Source organism: Poecilia reticulata, linkage group LG5, assembly GCF_000633615.1.
Source record: "Poecilia reticulata strain Guanapo linkage group LG5, Guppy_female_1.0+MT, whole genome shotgun sequence".
NCBI classification, from domain to species: domain Eukaryota; kingdom Metazoa; phylum Chordata; class Actinopteri; order Cyprinodontiformes; family Poeciliidae; genus Poecilia; species Poecilia reticulata.
This window is the reverse complement of record NC_024335.1, coordinates 19,003,632-19,025,299: the sequence shown is the minus strand read 5'-3', so window position 1 is coordinate 19,025,299 and position 21,668 is coordinate 19,003,632. Positions and strand designations below refer to the sequence as shown.

The following is a 21,668-nucleotide window of genomic DNA, read 5'->3' as shown; positions in this document are numbered from 1 at the left end:
TGAATTTGGGGGTTACTAGGTTCCTCGGCTGTGTTTTCTGTCTTATGAAACAAATAAATTGACGGCTTATTTAAGGTGTTCTCAAAATTAACAGTTGAAATTGAATGAAATCAGTATGACAACATAAAGTAGGCAGGATAAAAGACCTCAAAAAGCAACACAACATGACCCGATCAAGAACAAATGAGAAACAGTCTTTGACATCCGTGAGTCTGGAAAGGGTTAATACCGTTTCAGAGGCATTGAATCACTGTGAAATCCATAGCATCCACAAATGGAGAAAACATTATATTGACAGTCTGACATGGTAGTGGTGGGTACGTCCATGTCTGGACCGAACTCCATTTGAGATATGCGGCATGACCTTAAACAAACACTCGAGGCCGTTGAGGCTGTAAAGGGTGAACAACCAGACATTAGACTGATTTAAATAGAGTTTTTCCCCTTAATTTAAATAAGTTAATCATTTATAGCTTTGTCTGATATTAAAATGTGTTTGACAATCTACATGGATTTTAAAAAGTGAAGAAAACTGAGGAACTGTTTTTAACAACCCTGTAAAAATAGACAGTTGAACAATAAAAAGGCATCCCTTATAGATTTACAAACAAGAAAAAAGTATTATGTGTGGATACATTTTTACTATTATGTAGTTCCAAACTCTATTAGCGTTGTTGTTATGCTTTTGGCAGAGACTTAGAAAACATCTTAAATTGGTTTTTTTAAAATATTGCATTGTTTGTGAATTAGCATTTGTATATAAAGAATTTGGTTAAAATCATTTCATCAAGAAAAACTCCAAATAGTTCATTCTATTCATCTTCCAAAAATATACCAGATTTAATCTTCAACACAAAAGCAGCCTAAATCTGTAGATTTTGTTTGTAATTCATTAGTAGAAGAGTTTGAATTGTCAGATAAGCATTCTCTGTAAATATGGTGTCGGCGTCACACAGATCTCAATTCTCTTGTCTTAAATCTAGATGGGTGAGGACCAAAGAAAAATATTATATAAATTCTTTCTATCAGCAATTCTCCTCAAAATATGGATCTCTTTTAACATGAAATGGCTTTACTGTTCCATAAAAGACCTTTGTGATGACTAGAATTATGTTAATCAAACATTTTCCAGACGTCTGTTTAAAACCACAGGATTTTTCCCCTCTGGAGCGTCGCAGGATGATGACCTCACCACCTGATGACGTGTCGGTTTGTTTACAGCGCTGCAGCAGCTCCCTCAGACATGGCTGTGGACATTACATTACTGTTCAAAGCCAGCGTGAAGACGGTGAAAACCAGGAACAAGGCTATCGGAGTAAACGTGGACTCCGTCAAAGATGAGATTTTCAAGAAGAGCCGACCGAAGAGCGGCTTCTCGCTGAGAGCCAAGGAAGTGGTGAGTGTTTAGCAGGCTAGCGTTAGCTTTAGCCTCTGGAGTACATTCATTTGGAGCAAAAATCAAAAAACACGACTACGGTAATGAAACCTGGTCCTGAAGCTCCATACGGTTATTGAGTGTGCAGAAAGATGCACAACATTTGCTAATCATTAAGTTAAAAGAGGCGATATCAGCGGTTTCTATTATTTTGCCTCTGCTACGTTTCTGCACAGAAGTGGAAATATGTTTCAGAACTATCCAAGGTATTTTAGGCGAACCCAAAATCATTTAAGTAGTACCATCATCTTGTGTGTAGAGATAAGGTAAGGACCGAAACCAATTCAGCGTTTTAAAAACCTGAAGTCTTGGAAATTTGTGAGAAGTTGTGACTCAAAATGAGGAAAAAAGCAGATATTGCTCTGATACGTTCAATGAATGAACAATGATTAAATGAACTGCTCTTTTTTTTTTTTAGCAAAGTTAAGTGAATGTAGCAGTCGTTTTTTCAGTCAGAAGATCTCATTTGTATTTTCACAGCTACAGATAATAAGAGATAAAAAATAGTTTCAGCTTGCATTCTTTTTCTGAATAGCAGCTTTAGATAAATCCTGAAATTAGAATGTAACTTCTTTTCAGTTTTTTTATAGAACCACCGCTTGTGTTGACTAAATATGTGCTGACATATCAAATCAGAAGATTTTTAGTCTACACTTTCTTGAAAAACTGAAGTTAAGCAACAAACATTTCCCTGAGCTTGATGTAATTCAAACATGGGTTGGTCTGACCAACACTTCAACAACAAACCACAGCAATGTTGCTAACAGGCAGTAAATTATATTCTATGTATAATTCTCAAAACAACAACCTGCTAGAACTAAAATTCTGTTTTTACAGCATCTTGATTACATTTCCTGCAGCTGTAGACTTGATGATGTTAAAATATCAACTTAAAAATATGAATCAAAGAGAAAGAAAAATAACTCAGTTCAAGTCACTTTTTAAATACACTTAAAGCATAAACATGGGAGAAATGGCTGCTAAATTCAGGAAAGTAAACATGCTTATTGCAAAGATTGCGATCATTTTTATTCATCTTGCTCTCTTTAGATATTAATTAGTTTGGCTGTCTTCTCTGGAAACCAGTCGGAGTTCAGCTGTTTTCCAGACATCCCACTCGTATCTTCCCAAAAGGGGTTTTAATTCAAATAAGTGTCAAATTAATAAAAGTGATGGTTGCACTCCTTTAGATTAACACCATTTTTAACAACCAAAAATGTTTCCGCACAGCCAACCTGATCCTCATTGTAATCAAAGTGCATGGCCCGTTCAGCTGGCTTACTGACAGTCCACAGCACCAAGTGGAAGATTGTCGCAATACTCTGTGCTCCGTAGGCAAAACTCTTTCTACTCCAAAACATCCTCTGGCATCTCACTAAAAAGGCCTTAAAGCCACAGGATTGCTATTTAAAATATTAAACTTGAAAGTATATTTTTTTCAAACCTGTGTTTGCCAGTGACCGGCCCATGTCTGATGCAGGAGCTGCAAAGTCGAAACAGACTTTACAGCTGTGAGAGCATGAGAGAAGAAATGGCACATGGCAGCAATAACTGTAGGCATGAGTTAGTCTTTGTACGAGGATTTATTCTTCCCAAAGTGACGTTTTTTTGTTGTTTTTCTTTTCTTAATTTATGTGCACTACTGAGCAAAAACAAGCCTCTTACAGTTGAGTGTGACCACAGCTGATTACGGGACACGCCGCCATGTTTTGAGCTGCTCCAGAAAACTGGGAATTTGATTAGTTCGGAAAAATGAAGTAGACGGTCTTCATCATCTGCTGTTGGCAGTAAGGGCAGCTAAAGGCTCTTTGCTCCTCTGCCGCTGAGAGACCTTGTCCTCAAACATACATATCACGAACGCGGACGTCTTCAAAGCCATCCCGAAGGAGCACTTCACGTCTCCCCTGGGAGGCAGAGGCCATCCGGTCGTTCCCAGCGGCTCCGGCCTTCGCTTGTGAGAGAGACGCGAGGCCAACTGCCGCAGCTCGGCGCAGCCAGGTTCTTGTTACGTTCCGTTATATTGATATTGGAAGTGGAGTTTTAATAAAAGCACCGCTGCTGCTTCCAAAGAAACCTGAACCTATCCTGTGGTGCTTGGCTATTGCAGCCCCCCCACAACCCCTCATCCTGCTGTCTGCTCCTCGGTGTAGATATCATCTCAGATCATCTTTTTTTTTCTTTTTTTTTTGTGGAAAATGAAAATCTGGAATGTCTTGACTGCTTCAAGTTATGTCGTGGTTTTCAGCCACCTTAGCCCAGTTCTCCTGTCCGTTCTTCTCTACGCAGCCTGACATGTGCAGCTTTTTTTTTCCCTGCCCAACTTGCCTCTTCCCATGCATGATTCCATAAACATGCTGCAATAACATTTTCTTTCGGCTCTCAAACAATTTTTGAGGAAAACCGATCCTCCCAAGAGCCAGTGATTAAAGGTGGAAGATCAAAACAGAGAAAATATTAAATTAGGTCCCCAGTAACAATGTTGACGGCCGGCACCTAATGCACAACAGATGTGGGTGCCCTTCAAGACATGCATAACTCTCCCACTAACTCTCCGTCCCGACTTCCCATTGGAGGCTCACAGAAATAGAAAGAAAACATCAAAGTTGACAAATACACAGTGGTCTTATGAGACTCCCTTCTTTTCTTATTTTTTTTTCCTCCCTCCACTCAAAATTCAGCAGAGCAATAAAGGAAATGTTGCTCCATTCAAAGTGATTTTAAAAAAAAAAACTTGTTTTGATTGGCTAATAGGAGAGCTAGTGTTAGTGTGATGAGGTTTGGTCGGGGGGGGGGGGAATCTTTTTTACCTCGCAGGGGCCGCTGCGGAACGCTGTGATCTCCGTTTCACCGCTCACCTCGTCACTCCCCACAGCATGCTGCCCTTCTCAACTTTAAATGGACGAGGTCACTCTGAAATTGTTAAATTGGGTGTAGAAAACAGCGCGGGGCTCCCCGCTGTGCCGTCAGGATTGCCATTCCAGAATCTGCTCCTTCTCGCTGTGTTTTCCTTTGAAAGGCTGAAAAGCGAGGCGGGCAGCCAGCTCTTTAAAGTGCGCTGCGATATTATCCCCTATCCCTCTATACTAAAACAGCACACTTATACTTTCAAAACATTTTCGTTCATCTAGTTTTCTTAACATTTTTTTTGAGGATGATTTAGTTTCAGATAAAATATGATGAAATTATGCTTGACTCGCTAAACAACATCTGATCGCCGTGAATCTCTGAGAACGTTAAATTTGGAATATTTTGACGTTGATTCACACTTAGTTGTTTTAAGAGTATGGAGACGTCAGCAAATATAGGTTTTTGTTGTGTTTCTTTGTGTGTTTCAATTAAAATTAGGAACATTTTAATTTAACATTTTTTCTTTGAAGTTACTTGTATAGAAAGGTGTAAATTAATATTTAATTAATAATGACACCCTGAACAATTGTCATAAAGCAAATGACAAGTAAGCATTTTTTTTCTTTTTTTAAAATTCTGCGTGTTTAGTTTCAGGACTTTTATTTATTTGAGGGTTTAGCTATATTATGACGCGGAGACCTATTTCTTTTAGTCACTTCAAAATGAGAAAGACGAGAACATGCTACTGAAGTGAGGCAAAATAGGTGGTGAACTTCGTAATCAAAGGACCCGGACACACATTGTTGGTCATGGCAATGAGGGTCAAATGATGCCCAAGCTTCCTGGACCACAGTGAGCTGATTTACCTGAGTGTCTTTACCTGGACTGCAGATGAATGTGGATGGTCTGGAGGTTAAGCTACAAAGTTAGCTTGCCAGGATTTTCTTGGTAAATGATGTAATTATTAGTTGGCTTAATCTCAGATTTTTCTATAAAATCAACATAAATTGAAGTTTGAGGCTTGTACTTTTAGATCCACCTAGTATTTTCATTCTTTTTTTTTTCTTTTTTTTTTTTTTTACAGAAATATTTAATGCTCTACAGACGTACACTGTTTCAACATGTCAAGATTGGAAAATTTAGATTTCAGTTTCAAAATATGTATTTAAAAAAAGACGTCTCTTTAGAGATTTTTTTGTTCAATAATCATTTTGTTATCCTCATTCGTCGTCTGATATCAGAGTTTCCTGCAAACTTCACCACGAAATTACCAAATTTCATTCACTTTAAAACTAAAACGCGTACATACTCAATTTATTCATCGGGTAATGCTTACAAGAAGTGCTATGTAGCTTTTTTTTGTTCTTCAAATTTTGTGTTTAAATGTCCTGCATGAAACTATAGCACTTCATGTTTATTTAACTGTCTGAACATTGTTTTATGTTTTCAGTCGTATTTATTCAGTCATCCGAAGTTAACATAGTTTTCACCAGACTCAACGGAGAAGTTGTTTGCTGCCTTAACGTTTCTGTTCATGCAAGCTACATTTATACCTAAACAATTTTTTTTTTTATCTGTAGTTGTGCATATAAAATCTCGAAGGAAATATAACGTGACTCTTGTGTCTGATTACCTCAGTTACACTTGGGTACGGAAAAAAACTGTGTTCTTGAGCCTTTCTGAACACTTGATGTCTTGCTTCAGTTGCTGAGCCGATTATCATCATTCAGCACTTGATGTTTAATGGCGGGGAAAAACTGTTCAAGAAATAGATCCAGTGATATTTTTTACGTTAGGCTTTTTCCATGTTACCACCATGGCTACAAATATGCAGACTAAATAGTCATGATTAAAGCATTTTTATCCTTATCTTTCTTATGTTTTAGTGTGAATCTGGACTGAAACAAGCTTAACCTAAATGCACACTCGTACCACATAAATTAATGACTGTACAGGGTTCAATATGTGTGTGCGTGATTTATTTTAAATAGTTTTGTTTATTGTAGTTCTGGTTGGGAATTTCACGTATTAACATGGTGACCCTGACGTTTACATTGAAAAATTTCTGTTCCTGAAAATGTTTTTGTTGTTAGTATTGTTTCTTTGGAGGATAAAATCCAAAAGTTCTTGTTATGTTGCCTCTAGAACAGGACTTAGGGGAAATAAGATGGGACATAAACTGATTTGTTAGTGTTATCCATTCATATGGCACTGCTGCAGTCTCGCAACATACTTTGATAGTAAAAAGAAAGCACACCCTCTGTATCGTTCATAATAAACACAGTTTAAATCTTTTAGCAAAAATATTTAAAATGAAATTCCATTACATGAGCCAAATACTTTAAAACCTTGCAAATTAGCTTGTAGCATTCCAACTATTGCATTAAATCAGCATGACCTTAGTAAGAGTGATGTTTTCACCCCGCAAATATCTGTTGTTTCCTTGATAGAAAATAAGTCTATCAAGGACCAAATTCGCTTTCTCTGTAAAAATGAGAAAAAATAGTTGCCTTTTTTTTTTTTTAGTTAGCTGCACAGCAACGGGTGGGGGAGGGTCAACACTATGTGAATCTTTACTTGATAGCCACAAACATGCTTTAAATGTCTCTGGCACCCCATTAAAAGGACTTTAAACCCGTATTGAAAGCCTGACATTTGAAAACGTTGGAACGCTCTCAGTACTTCTACTGCTGTTACTTTAGGGAGGCAACACACCACCAAGATCCAAGCTAATTTAGGTTTATATTTAGCACCAAATCACAGCAGAAGTCATTTAAGGTCACCTTTCCAACAGAGCATGTAATACAATAGTATTTGTAGAGATTGTAAAATTTAAATTTGTCCATTTTTTATATCTTCAGTTTTTTTTTTACTAGTAGGATTGTTATAATATTGCTATTTAAAACAGGGATGCAACATATGCTGAAGTTTTTTTATTATTATTATTATTATTATTATTATTATTATTATTACTATTAAATATTGTCACAACTTCCTGATTTTTTTTTTTTTTTTTATCCTTCACTCAATGTTATGCTACCAAGAACAGAATGACGAAAAGACAAAAACTACATAACAATTTGATGGATGTTTATTTTACAACTTGCTTTCATCTCCCAGCGCTGTATAGTTTTTGAAACGGCCAAATGTTTTAGCCAAAGTAGAATTCAACCCGTGACTTATTTATTCTTGTTGCCGGAAGAGCCTGATTGGTATGAAACAAGTTACTGATTTGAATCGAGAGTGCCATCCGTGATCTGTTGTTCACAGCATGTGTGTTTATGTATTGGTTGTTGAATATCTACATCAGAAACAGGTGTGAGAGACAAACCGGTCGGTGGTTGTCCCAACCCAAAACTGAGACGACCTTGACCGCAGTGATTGGCCCTTTAACGGTGAAACTGTCTGGACTTTATCAGATTCCACAATTATTTAGATCTGACCTTAAGTGGATCCCAGATTTCACCATCATTTGTTAAAAACAAAAAACAAAATAGCTGAAAGTTTGTACAACTCTTTTTTTTTTATGAAAGCAAACTTATCAATTAAACACTCCTCAGTATTATCACATTATTACAATGAAATTGTGTATTTCCAAAAGACCAATTTCACCACTTATAAATACTCCGAAAGCTGTAATGTTTGTATATTCAATTGACTGAAGCCTTCTAACTGGGTACACTCGAGGAAAGCAAACCGAGCCCCATTAGTGAGTCAGACATAAACATGATAATAAAGTCAACATGTGGCCCAGTCCTAAGCGCTTCTCTCTGCGAAAGCCCGCGTATTTAAGCCCGACATCGCATGGCGTCAGGACGGATAGCCCACGGTCAGGACATGCAGTCAGGGTCTTAAACCAAAGCAGTGCGGTCATCGCCAGATTCTGTCAGTTACCTGCCTTAAACAACAACAAAGAGCCATCCAAGCTCTTTGGAAATCTGCTTGCTAAGCCTTTTCCCTTTTCTTCCTCATAATAATCCCTCCTGATGGTTTGTTTGGGCTCAGTCAGGGCTGGAGGGGAGCAGCGGGGAAGGAGAAAGTGAGGAGGTAAAGTGGGGGTCTTTGATGATGACGAGATTAGATATAGCCCGGCAGACTGTCTCCTTCTGCCTCCGCTGCAAGCCCTGCCTCACACCCACCTTTGTTGGCTGCACGCAAACACACACACACACGGTTACACGCGCTTAGTTGCACACATATATGGCGAGCTGCAATGCACGAGGCCACCCCTTTCCTCATTGTTGAGGAATTACTTGCTCTTTAAGGTCTTAAGTTACAAGAGCAATTGATCCCTCTGACCCCCTGCAAACCCTTGAGGTTGTGCTGGGAATCTGAGCTCCAATGTATACACACAGGAGGCTGCTCAGCCCCCAGAGCAGCAGGCTTTGCACTCCCCTGCCCTCCACACAACGCATACAAAAACTCATGCACACGCTCTGCGCTCTCTTGTTTGCGTTCTGATTCTTCAAGCTCCAACACTGAGGATTTAGCGCCCCCTGCTGGTCCAAAAGCTGCTCTACAGCGCTTTGCCTTTACATCAAGAACTAGCTAAGTGCCAAGTTATAGAATAGAATAGAATATACTTTATTGATCCCCAAGGGGAAACTGCTTATTTGTTGAAAGCTACTCCATCTTAGGTAGTAAATTCGAAGTTTGTAAAATATATGAGTGATAAGTTCAAAATGACTAGATATAAACGAATAAGTAAATAGCAAGCAATCACATGCAATATATTAATCAATAAATAACCTATAAATGAGCGCAGAAAAAAATGTAATCAATTAGCACAGACTTGGGTATTTTAAAGCCTGATGGAAACGGACAGAAATGACTTTCTGTGGTGCGCTTTGGCAAAATGAGTCTCTGGCTGAAGGTGCTCCTGTATCCGGCCACCACGTCATGGAGTGGACGAGGCTATTACCTGCTCACAGAACGCATAGTTTATGGTTAAAGGTAAACTTCTCATAATACCATGTGTTTGTATCTTACACCTAGAAGAAAGCAAAACTGTATTTAAATTCAAAAAATGTGCTTTCATTGCCACATTTTGTTAAAAATTTTAGCATTTAAGCTTTTTCTGCTAAAATTAATAGAAATAAGCTGAAGATGACCTTGTGCTCTTCGTGTTATCTCATTACTGCTTACGGTTGATAATTTCATGCCATGTTGCAGATGTCGTTGTCGTGTCCAAACGCATTCACCGACTCCCCAAAGCCAACAATAATCATAGAAACTGTTGCTACGTCTCAGTAAAAGCCGACAAAAACAAGGTTTTCACATTGTTTACAGTGTTCCAGTTTTTGGGTCTTCATTAAATCCAAAATTAGCGTTTTCTCTCTTTGCGATTGACTTCAAATACTACCAGCAACATCAATGCTGGTATTCATTACAGATTTTCTGTTATTCAATAGAGGCTCAAATATATTATATTTGGGTAGATCTCCCTTTGAAATTTGCAAAGAAGTCACATGACTTTTGACAAAATGGTTATGGCAGACCTCCTTGCCATAACCATAATCTTTAGATTCCTGCACAGATTATCTGATTCATGTTGGGATGATTCTGCTTGGCCTCTCCAGAACATTAATGTTGCTTCCTGTCTGAAGAAATACATTGGTAAAATTAAAACACTAACTCTACATCTGTACATACTATATGATCCTGTATGTCTAACGTTTACTTGGTGAGTTGGGAAAAATTGACATTTTTGAGCTCATGAGCTTAAAATGTGTTGAATCACTTTACCAACTCTTGTACCATTGTCCCACTCTACATAGAAACTCCTTACACAAAAGTGACCTTAAAAGACAATAAAGCAGAAAATAGTCTGTGTAGTGCTGTCAGCCTCTTTGGTTAAAAGAGTCCCCACTCTCATGTGCTGGGAAAAGCTACAAACCTGACAATCTGAACCATATAGGAAGTGCTCTGTTCTCCTTGAACCCCCTCTGAGCTCTGTCTCACTGAGCTACAATTAGCTCCTGACCTCAAATAATGCTATTATTACAAGGATAGGTTCACCTCAGCTGCCCCTGCCTGTGTTAACATGCCCCCCCGTCGCAGAGCCTTACATCACTGTTATCTTTCTAAGCAGACAAATTCGTTAACCCTGCTTGTCTCCTTCTCTCCGGATTGGGAATAGCGTTTTCTTTACCCGGACGTCAGCTTTAATAAATCCGCTCTGAGTCGGCGTGTCGCGAGGAATGTTCACAGCCGCCATTAAACGCGGGTGCCAGGTTACTCCTAGCAGCCAAGGCAATTTCATAATTGAGCTTGTTAGAGTGAGAAGTCCGAAGGCTGAAGACAGCGTCGTCGCGCTGTCCAAACACCACCACCACCCCCTCCGCCGCTTCTGTGGCCGCTGTCACAGTCAAACTCATTGTGTCATTTTTCAATCCCGGGCTTGTCTGAGCTCCGTCGTATTCTGGACCCAACAGAGCCCACTGTGTGTGCATCCACACCCACTCTCACCCTGGCAGCGGAGCCCTGCGGACGGGGGGAAGCAATTTGGTCTGTTTTAATATTTGACCAAATTGCAACAGCAAACATTGGAGCGCACCAAGTTTCCTCTGGTTTTGCCTGTGCACACACACACACACACACACACAAACCCAGACGTTTCGCCTATGATAAATGGATCATAATTTTAATGCTTATTAGAGATCGCTCTGTCAGTGGTATGTGCGCAGAGGCTCATGTTTTTATTTATGAGAGCTGTTAATTGAGGAAATTGCTGGTTTGAGTTTTTTTCATGTACGTAAATTGATGAGTTGCTGCGAGTAAATATTGAGAAGTCAAACAGACGTCAGATCCACTGAATTAGTCCATCTGTCAGATCCAGTATATATATACCGAATGATACTTTACTCTGGCTCTGTCTGAATGTAGCGGAGAAATTTAGTTTCCTTTTTGGATGAATGAAGCTCCTTCTGGAACAAATTTGTACACAGGTCAAAGAGTTTTATTGGCACAGTGGATCCAGGTCTGTTAATGCGTCTTTTCACTTTGTCTTGGCAGATAACGAACATCACGAAGCTCAAAGACTTTCTGCTACAGCACCGAAAAGACTACGTGAGCGCCGGAAGGTAAGCTTCTTCAAGACAATTAGAGTAACTCGAAGCAGACCAGATGAAAAATATCACGTTCAATTAAAACCAGATGTTTACAGACGCGGCACAAAATAGCTCTTTAAATGTCAGGGTAATAAAAGAGAGAATTCTTTTTACTTTGAAGTTCAAATTCAAAAATACTTTATTAGTCCTAAAGGGAAATTAAATGTCGTTAATTCTAAAAATAAAAAGGTGAAAAAATGTAACTTTTACTTAATATTTAGTAGAATTCCCTTTTAAACTGTTTTGAGTCTCTTTCCACCCGTTCTTGCTGTAGTTTGCTGGAATATGACTGAACCGCTGTAACCGAGTCAGACTTGTTTGTTCGAACACACCTTTTCATCTCGGCCCACAAATTTTCTTGAATGATGGCCGCTCCAAGACGCTGACTTTGCTGTCCTCCAGCTCCGTTGTTGCGAAGTCTAACTAAGTTTTTACTCCCCGTTTGGTGTCTGTAGATCACTATTTCCACACAAGTTTCTTCGTGATGCCATCTGTTTTGTGAAGTGCACCAGTCCCTCCTGCAGCAAAACCTCCTCATAACTTGATGCTGCAACTCTAGCGCTTTGCAGTTGGCTTGCGTTTGTCAGGCGTCCCACTTTTTTTCTCCAAATGTGACGGTCATCACGGACAAACCCTTTAATTAATCACACTCTCCTCAGGATTCTGGCATGAAATAGAAATAATTTTGGTAATTCTTTCTGATTTTTGAAGAGAAAAAAAAGGTATGTTTATGTAAATAAACCTGTATGCCTTCTGTTTGTTTGTGTGTGTGCGTGCGTGTGTGTGCGTGTGCGTGCACTGATGGCAGTGAGTGCTGGCGAAAGGTCAGCAGCATGTAGGGTGGTCTGCTGTGGCAGGCTCCAGTCTAATTGTCTGGAATAATTGAGCTTCAACCAAGTGTAGAACAAATCACGCCCAGGGACTAATCTGGCCTTTCCTTTGCTCAGAAGCTTTCTGGGGGTTTTTATGCTGCCGTTGTGTCTGTGGGCGTGGAGATTAGTCCTAATTTAAGAGATTGGTTGACGAATTCTCAGCCGAAAAACATCGACAAGAAATAGGAAGAGCGATAAGTGGCTTCATTGCAGGATCATTCAGTAGTCGTTTGTTTCTTTAATGTCCAGCCACTAACTATTACTTGATTTAAATTTATGTTTTTCTCCAAAAGAATGACGGTCAAATGCAGGCAGGTTTTGACCATTACCATTGTCAGGATGCAATTTGAGAAAAAACTAAGGTGAGGTAGGTAAGGTAATTTTATATATATTGCACATTTTCAGCAAAGAGGCAGTTCAAAGTGCTTTACATGACTTGGAAGGAAATGCAATAAAACAACAAACCAAAGGAAAGAGCAAAAGAAGAAGAAATAAAAGAAATCAAAAAGTATAACCCCATGTTTAAGAATAAATAGTCCGTGATTTATAAACTAAAATGAAAGAACATGCTTAACATTTTTTACACTACCAACATCAACATTATTTTTCAGTTTTTACCTTCTCAGGTATTTTTCTGTTGTAAATATTTATCTTGCTTTCTGGCGTTCATTAGTAGAGCGCCCTCTGCTGGATTAAAACATAATACCATAAAATGTTTTATTACAGTTGTGATTATTGTACCATAATTTTACTTCCAATCAAATTGTTACGATATAGCCATTAACCTTTTCTCCAAAATAAAATAAATGTTGCAACGTTGCACAACAAAATACGAGGGAATTAGTCTTGTGTTATTTATTGTGTGGTTTAAAAAGCTCAGGTCCATCAGAAGGAAACGTAAATCAAATAAAACAGCTGTCTTCTTATATTTGAACTTTTGAGCACTTTGGGTTTATCAATCATATCAGTATATCTGTATGTTTATCTTGTAAGCTTTAATATGTTCAAAGACGAATTTAAATGCTTAATTTGCCCTTTTGGGGTTAACATGAATTTATCGGTGGTAATATGACTGTGATGTTGGAGGCACAGTGACTGGGTGGAGCAGTTTTGTTTTCCTATGGGATAGTTTGTCGCTGAAATGATTTAACTGCTTGACTGAACGTGCTTTGTTTTCCATTTCAGTCTCATCTCTACAGACCTCAGCCGTATGACCGACAGCGAGCGAGACCAGATTGACCAGGACGCTCAGACCTTCATGAGGACCTGCTCTGAAGCCATCAGGCAGCTACGCTGCGAAGGTCTCTGTTGGAGTCGCTTCATCTACATCACTTCTGTCTGTCTCTCATAAAGTCATGTGACAAAAAAAAAAAAAAAAAAAAAACGGGACACCCTGCAACATATATGGGCGTATCTAATAAGAATTTGTGTTATATTTGTTTTTCACATGGCTGTTGCATGCTGGGATCTTTTGCTGGAAACGTTCCTGCTTAATTCTGTCTGTGAGTAAAATGTTAAACTGCTTCCATCCACAGTGGAGAAGCAGGCGACATCAGCTCAGATTAAGGAACACAGGGTTGCAGTGCTGGACCTCGTTGACATGTATCTGAGAGGTAATTTTCTGCTTCATTGTTTCACGGCCCATCTGAATGCGCCGAACCCAGACCTGAGCACACACACACGCGCGTTTACGACATGTTTGCGTTTGGATTTTAAGGGGTGTGCAAGCTGTACTCTGAGCAGAGGGCCATTAGAGTCAAACGAATGGTGGACAAGAAGAGACTGTGAGCATCTGCACGCTTCATTCAAACATTGATTGAATCCGCGTGGGGCTTGCGGTTGTTCTCGGTGCATTCGAGTAAACGCAGGCGATGTGTACTGGTTTCAGATCGAGACTGGCACCGGAGCATCCCGGTAAAGTGGAGAAAACCGCGGCGGAGGAGCCTGCAGAGGAGAAAGTTGTAAAGGAGGAAAGTCCTGGTAAGACCGAGGAGCAGAGTGAAAACAAAAGGCCCATCTAAAGCAGAGAGGTCTTCTCAGATGAAAAAAAAAAACAACACCACAGAACACATGTAGTAAGAAAGTAACACTTCACACTGTGATTGGAAACAATGACTTTACAAACACTTTTCAACAAATTAGGCAACCATAAAAGGGTCATGTATTTAAGTATTTAACTTGAGTGTTGTTGGTTTAGGGTCAACACTGCTGCACATTATGGAACATTTTCTGAAGAACTGAATTTTTGGTCTTTATTTGCTGCAAAACATTTGTATTGGCATTAATAGAATTAAACACCAGAACTAAATCATTGTACATAATAAATCTGTTTTGTTGATTTTCTAATCGACTTTTATTTTAAGGTTAACACAACTTTAGATTTCTAATTTAGATTTGTCACAAAAATGGGAGCTTTAAATGCATACTTTTGAATTTATCCAACATGTCATAATTTCTAAAACTGAAACCATAGTTGCCTTTGAAGTCCAGTTTTACGCAGTAGTAGCTTTTTTAACTCATCTTTTTCATCCTTGTTGTAGAAAAGAACATGTCAGAAGTTCAGGACAGCTCCCTCAACCTGTGGGAGGAGGGCCGGGTGGAGGACGAGCTTTCCCCGGAGGAGATCCAGATGGTGGGCAGCATTAAGGCTGAAAAGACTGACTAAGCAATATGAATCAGCTCTCTGATATAAAAATATATGTATAGTTCATTCCTAAAATTTAAACTATTAGAACTTTAGAGAAATGTGGGGGCTTATTTTTTATTGTAAAAATGTTCAGTTTAAGGGTTTTTGCACCAGATAATGTGTCACATTTCAATTTAATTCGTCCTGAATTGACGTGAAACATCTTGTTCATCTGTCTGTGACCAGTTGGGAGGATTTAAACATGTTTTTTTTTTTTGTGTTCTTTTATTCCAGTTTGAACAAGAGAACCAGAAACTGGTCAGTGAAATGAACAACCTGGTGGATGAAGTGAGGTAAGTTTCTTCTGGTGAACACAACTGTGACCCGTCCAAAGGAACACAGTGAGGCTATGAGTTGTTGTTGTTCAAACCTCAGTTCGGGTGATCTGTTCAGAAAAGAAGCTGCTTAATCCTGAAATAAAATAAAAAATTTTAAAAAGGCATTCAAGACGAGATAAAGTTTGATTTATACGGTATGTTCCCGTGATCATTTCTAATGTCTTGCGTTTTGAACCTACCAGGCAAATTGAAGGGAAAGTGGTGGAGATTTCGCGTCTTCAGGAGATCTTTGCTGAAAAAGTGCTCCAACAAGTAAGACGGCGACCTCCTTCTGACTCCTCTGTTTCTGTCGCTTTCAATTCTGCGTTTGTGATTTGTGCGTAAACGTGCTGCCCGTTTGACTTTGTGAAACAGGAAACTGACATAGACAACATTCACCAGCTGGTCGTGGGAGCGACAGAGAACGTCAAAGAAGGCAACGAGGATATTCGAGAGGTAGGTCAAAGTTTCCACTTTACGTTGGTTTCGTGTGTTTGGAAGAAAACAACTAGTGAAACTTGTTTGTTTGTTTGTTTGTTTGTTTGTTTGTTTGTTTGTTTGTTTGTTTGTTTGTTTGTTTGTTTGTTTTCCAAGGCAATCAAAAACAATGCCGGCTTCCGAGTGTGGATCCTCTTCTTCCTCGTCATGTGCTCCTTCTCGCTCTTATTTCTGGACTGGTACGACGGTTAGCAGCGCTGACTCAAAGGACTGCACTGGACTGGTTAAAGTCTTAGAGAGCGGCGATGACAACATTTGGACTGAAGGCACGGCTCGCCGCGCCACAGCTGGTGTTCCCCGTGAGGATCGTCTTCAAGTGGAGACGGCGGCGTGTTCGTCCCTGATGCGGATCTGTGAATCTGGGCTCTGATGGGATGAGTGGACAGAACTCCAGCTTAAAATGGGATCCAGTGGATTGATTGTCAGTCTTATTCTACCACTAAAAGTGATAAATGTTTGACTGCAGCTGGTGTTTTTTCTGTCTGAACTCCTGTCACATAATGGGAAATTTTCTTTAAATTAAAAAATAATCAACTCAAATGTCACCTCTATTTTTTTTTTTTTTTTTGTGAAAATTAACACCTTCAGTTGCATTTTGATTATTTTTTGTAACTGTTTTTTAAGGTAGTGAGTTTATAGTAACTTAGGCTGGAATTTCAGGAGGATGAAGATCTGCAGAAAGCCACCGTGTGTCGCTGTTTCCCACTCTAACAAGAATTACCTGTTGAGAGTTGCTGCATGCTAATTTTGCTAATCTGTAAGCATTTATGAGTTAAGTTCAGGTCCAGACGTCTGTTGACCTGCTTTAACCGTCTCACAAACAGTTTTATTATTGTCTGTTTGTGATCATTGTCCTGCTGAAAAGCTGTCGGACCCAAACTCTCGCCTTCAAACGGAAAGGAAAGAGTTGAGGATGCTAAAAATAACCAAGGAATCACTAAGATTTCTGTTTGTATTAGACTGGAAAATGCTGAATCACCAGTGCATCATGCTGGGCGTCTGTTTCGCTGTCAGGGCTGGTGGCTATAATACAAATCGAAATGACATTTGCAAATTAGTAAAACATGTACCCATCAAGCCCACAATGCCCAGCCAGCTGCACGAAGTCATCGACTTTGCAACATTCTCTCCCCCCTACACAAGCTCTACTAGCATTACTGCACGGCGGTGGCTGAGTCAGGAAGTGGGGACTAGCTCCAAAACTCTTCAACTTCACCTTGAATCGACACCAAAAAGCGTTAGTTTGTGGTGGTTTTCATGGTTGCAAACACCAGTAAAGACCACTGGTGTATATTTAATTTAATCTCTCTGTGGATCCACAAGTAAAAGAGACCAGTTCAAACACATCAGTTAAGCTTAAAATGTTTTCTGTAAACTCCCAATTTTTCACCAGAGTACTTTAGGTTGTTTTAATCTTTAAACATCCAGGCATCAGTTTGAAATGAAAGCACTTTATTTCGGTTGTTCATTTAACATTTTCATGTGGCAAATGCACTTTAATGGTAGTCATCACATTGCTTGGAAAAAAAAAAAAAGGTACATGTGTCCGGGACGGTTCGAGTTAAAAGGCAAATACAGAGAGGAGAAAGGAAAAGCAACAGGACAAGCCACTAGGTTCAGATTGTTCCACTACATCAGGCTAAAACTAGTTTCTGACGGCTGCGAACCGCCGTCTGTGGTGACATTAATCAAAGCAAAGCGCCGCACAATACAGTGTCTTCACTTGCAAAAAAAAAGAAAAGAAAACATTCAGTACAACAGCATTTAAAGTTGTGCTATCAAACGCAAGTAGTTAAGGTACACAGTAAGCCAGCAAAGAAAAGTGTCTGCTGTCCATGTAAAGTGGGAACAATCATTAAGAAGTCCATATAAGAGGACTCAAAACAACACAATTTAAAATATTTCTTTTGCTGGTACATTTCTGTTAGGTCAAGGCTTAACGTTTCACAATATCATGACATTAAAATGTTTCTGCACAGATAAAATCAATGATGGGGTGGGGGACCGCACTAAGTTTGTGAGAAGAATGGATCGGAGGTGTGAAAAGCTGTCGTCGGTGCTCAAAAACGAGATTCGAAGCAAACTGGCGGTCGCCGCAGGAGTCGAGTCGTGTCGTGCATGTGCGTTCAGACGGGAGACGCAGACACAGAATGGCTCACGATCTCAGTACTAAAGTGAGTTTCTTCATATGGGTGTGTGTATGTACAAAGACGGTGCGCGTGTTTCTTCTATGCCAACCATTCCGTTTTTTTTCTCGTGTAAATAAATATGCGACGTACGCCATCCAAGCAAATCACGAATCCACCGAACTGAGCCTCGCCGTGCTGACAACATGCGCCAAAACTGCCACAGATTTCCAGCTACTGTACACATCAGCTTGACCAAACTACATCAACAAGGCAGCGTAGCACCTCAGACAAAATAAGATGGGTTCTTTTTGTTGCTTTGTTTTGTTTTTCATCCACAGGATTCGAGGTTTGCTTGAATGGCACAGCCGTGTTATTTATTTCTTTATTTCTTTATTTATTTATTTTCTGCAGCAAAGGCGCGAGGCCACCTGATCCCAGCGAGGTTTTAGGCCAGCTTCTGGGCGGTCTCCATCTCCTGCTGGGTCACCTTCTCCTCAGACATGATGGTCACCCACGGAGAAACTGACCGAGTGATCGTCTGCTTGGCCATGTTGTAGCGGTTGATGAGGGTGAAGAGGCGCCCGCGGCCCCCGGGGCCCTGAGGGGGGTAGTTGCCGTAGAGCCCGGTCGGCATGCAGTGGCCTTGCTGCTCCGGGAGGAGGTAACACGACACATCGAGTTAACAATGGGAAAACAAGCATCAAATACAGCAGAATATGCAAAGATTAAGCTGTGACTCACTGGGACTATTTAAAGATACATGAGAGGAAAGACAAAGGTTAGTGAAACAAAAAAATGTCTTTCTGCCAAGCTGCAAAGCAAAACTCAACCTCCACCAAAAGGTTTGCCACAGTAACTTTGAATTATAATTTAATTTTTTTTTTTAAATGTTCTCTTCAAGTTCAGATATTAAGCATTTACACAGAAGGAAGGTTTTTACCACGTAAACGAAGCTGTCGGGACACGGCTGGTCATACTGGTAGAGCTTGTAGACGACCAGGAACCCCACACACACCAGGAAGGCCAGGGCGCAGATCACCAGCAGGGTCACCTGAAGGTGATAGAAACGCCTCCATGAGAGCAGATAACGGTAACTTTAACCAGCGAAGAGCAGGATGTGGACAAAATCGGACCAAAAGACCAGAATATACATATTGTCTGGTGTGAATGCTTCAAGTAATGAACCAAGGAGGCTGAGTGAATGCAGCTTATAGTGTAGAAAGGTTAGAAAAAAATTATAAATACAATTTTTTATCTCTGCTTAGTTCCTGTTTTACATTTAAAACATCTTTTAATTCCTGTTTTTACAAATTTCTTCAGTTTTGTCTTTTCAGAGGAAATGACCGTCAGTGCAACTGACTCACCGACACTTTGCTCATTTTTAAAAAGGGAAAGTTTGATTGATTGATTGATTGATTGATTGATTGATTGATTGATTGATTGATTGATTGATTGATTGATTGATTGATTGATTGATTGATTTCATTTGTTTAGTTAAGCAAACCAATTCCTTGAGTCATTATACAGAGCAGCATAAATTCCAACTTTTAGAAATGATCAAAAAGCCAAATGGCATTTATGAAGGGACTTATACTCTGACTTACTTGTGTTACTACAGCAAATTGTGTGCATGCTTAACAAATCATAGATAATCTCATTTGTGCATGCTTAACAAATCATAGATAATCTCATTTGTTTGTCTTTTTGTTAAAACACATTGTCATCAACACCTTTGTTGTGCTGAGAAAGTCATTTAAGTGAGAATCGGTATTTTTTAAGAAACCTTTCTATTTTGGAAATTCAAGTGGGAAACATTGACCTTGAGAACAAATGTGTACCAGCTTTTTGCTTTTTTTTTTTTTTTGCTGATATTTAAACGATTTATTTATTTTAAATGTTTTATTTTTATAATCTCCAAGTCCTTTGAGTTGAAAGACTTATTTCCCGTCACCCTAATCTTTAGCTCCGTCCAGAGATTTTTAATCAGGACTCTGACTCGGCCACTCCGACGCCTTGATGTCACTTCCAGTCAGAAGAAAGACGTTAATAACATTAAGATTAATTGGTATCTAAATTTGCCAGGGCTATGAACAGCATTTTCTACAAATCAAGAAGTTGTGTTTTGACCAACATGTTCATTTAATGTTGCAGAGATTTTGTGGCATCTGAAGCTTAGATGTTTCGAAATCTACACCAATTGATATATTGAACAAAGACTAAATAGAGGTTTGTTATAAATTCTTGAATTTGTAATCTGATACTTTATTCTGTGTCGACTAATAGTCATTGCATTGTATTGTTTGACATGTAAACCAGTACAGGAGCTTCATTGGGACAATATCAGTCAAGCATTTTTATATATAAATGCATTTTCTCCATAGATATTAACAACTAATGTCAATATTTTACATTTTTGTGATTTTCTTTGGCTTTCAATCAGTGCTACTTCCAGCTGTATGCTTCTTCTTTTATTTGAAAGGTTAAATAGGAAAACAGTGTTTAAGAGAACACTGATGGAAAAAAGTAAATGTAGACAAAAGTATGAATGTACACAAATCGTACCTGATATTCTGATGCATATTAATGGGATTTTATGTGACAGACCAGCAAAAAGTACAGCAGAACTAGTAAGTGAAATAAGAACGAGTGCATGAAAATAATACATGGCTTTAATTGTCGACATGTAAACTTGAAATCTGAAAAGTGTGGCGTGATCCACAGCAAGGGGAAACAGAGTGCTCTCTGGTTGGACGAGACCAAAATCCAAACCTCCCCCCCCCGCCCCAAAAAAGAAGTTTAAAACCAGGTCTGATTTTTCTTTCACTTTTTTTTTTTTCCCAGTGTGCTTTTCATGATGCTTGACAAAATGTGAAATTCACTATACTGGTAACAAACCGGCTGGAGCCCCAGCACAATAATGCGTGTAGTAATTCCACCAGCATGAAGCTCTGGTGGCCATCTGCGAGGCTGAACTGTCGATTCTCGGGAGAGTTACGCAACAGCTGCTGGCGATTCAGAGTAGCGAGAGAGCGGGATAGCAGAGGATGTGGGAGAAAAGGTGTTTTTAGTGCCAGATATCTGTTTAAGCTATTTTTTTAATTAGCCAGTATAAATGGATATGCTACATATACTGCTGCATGCTCGCAAAAAAAAAAAAAAGCCAACAAATAGTGGTTTCAGGCATGTTGTTTTGTTTTTTTTCTTTCTTTCTTTCTTTCTTTTTCCCAAACAGAACATCCTATGCAGACGCTCTGTGTTTTCTGGCTTTTATCTGTCTGATCAAATCCTACAGTTGCGAAGCGGAGCAGACGGCACACAAAGTGAAGCAACAGGAGCCCGTCTGTGATGAAAGGGCCTGCCGCTCTCTGAGACAGAGAACGCGTCTCTCTCCTTCTCCCACATTTCTGCGGCTCAAACCTTCGTAAAGGAAGCTCGACGTTCCTCGCGGAGCTGGTGTCCTCCTGTTGATCCTGAACGTGGAGATAAAGGAGGGAACCCCGCATGCAGAGACCCCCACGCCCCCAACCTGCACCGCCTGGGGTCTGTGCAGGCTAAGCCAAACTCCACCTGTTCTCACGGCGCTCGCTCTGGCTAACATAACACGCAGGAATCATTAGGTGTGAACGGTGCAGATAGAGGAAGGGGAGGTGGGAGAGAAGTGGAGGCCATCTCCATGGCAGCAGTTGAATTAATGAGAGCCTCAGGGCGGGGTTAAGTGAATCATTATGCATTATGGCTCCCTGTGTCTCTGTACAACACGAGGACGTCGAGAGGT

The 21,668-nt window shown here is 39.7% G+C and overlaps 2 protein-coding genes across 2 annotated transcripts in view; one reads left to right on the top strand and one right to left on the bottom strand.

Annotated features, from left to right (window-relative positions):
• Positions 1–1,186: 1,186 nt before the first annotated feature.
• Positions 1,187–16,300, top strand: stx18 (syntaxin 18). The gene is made up of 11 exons (XM_008409400.1): positions 1,187–1,396; positions 11,297–11,364; positions 13,449–13,564; positions 13,799–13,876; positions 13,981–14,047; positions 14,152–14,243; positions 14,804–14,895; positions 15,184–15,242; positions 15,470–15,539; positions 15,642–15,722; positions 15,861–16,300. The coding sequence occupies exons 1-11, from the start codon at positions 1,199–1,201 to the stop codon at positions 15,954–15,956; spliced, it is 1,017 nt and encodes a 338-aa protein (XP_008407622.1). The 5' UTR covers positions 1,187–1,198; the 3' UTR covers positions 15,957–16,300.
• An 895-nt stretch (positions 16,301–17,195) lies between these two features.
• Positions 17,196–21,668, bottom strand: part of nsg1 (neuronal vesicle trafficking associated 1) — a 5,819-nt gene continuing 1,346 nt past the window's right edge. Inside the window, exons 4-5 of the mRNA XM_008409401.2 lie at positions 18,834–18,944; positions 17,196–18,539 (exon numbers count right to left, since the gene is read on the bottom strand). Coding sequence (XP_008407623.1) covers positions 18,339–18,539; positions 18,834–18,944 — 312 coding nt within the window. The 3' untranslated portion in view covers positions 17,196–18,338. The remainder of the gene's footprint in view (positions 18,540–18,833; positions 18,945–21,668) is intronic.

Coding starts and splice junctions, on each gene's coding strand:
- stx18 (XM_008409400.1), top strand. CDS start 1,199: ATGACGTGTCGGTTTGTTTACAGCGCTGCAGCAGCTCCCTCAGACATG. Junction 15,540..15,641: donor CTGAAAAAGTGCTCCAACAA/GTAAGACGGCGA, acceptor TTTGTGAAACAG/GAAACTGACATAGACAACAT. Junction 15,723..15,860: donor GCAACGAGGATATTCGAGAG/GTAGGTCAAAGT, acceptor TTGTTTTCCAAG/GCAATCAAAAACAATGCCGG.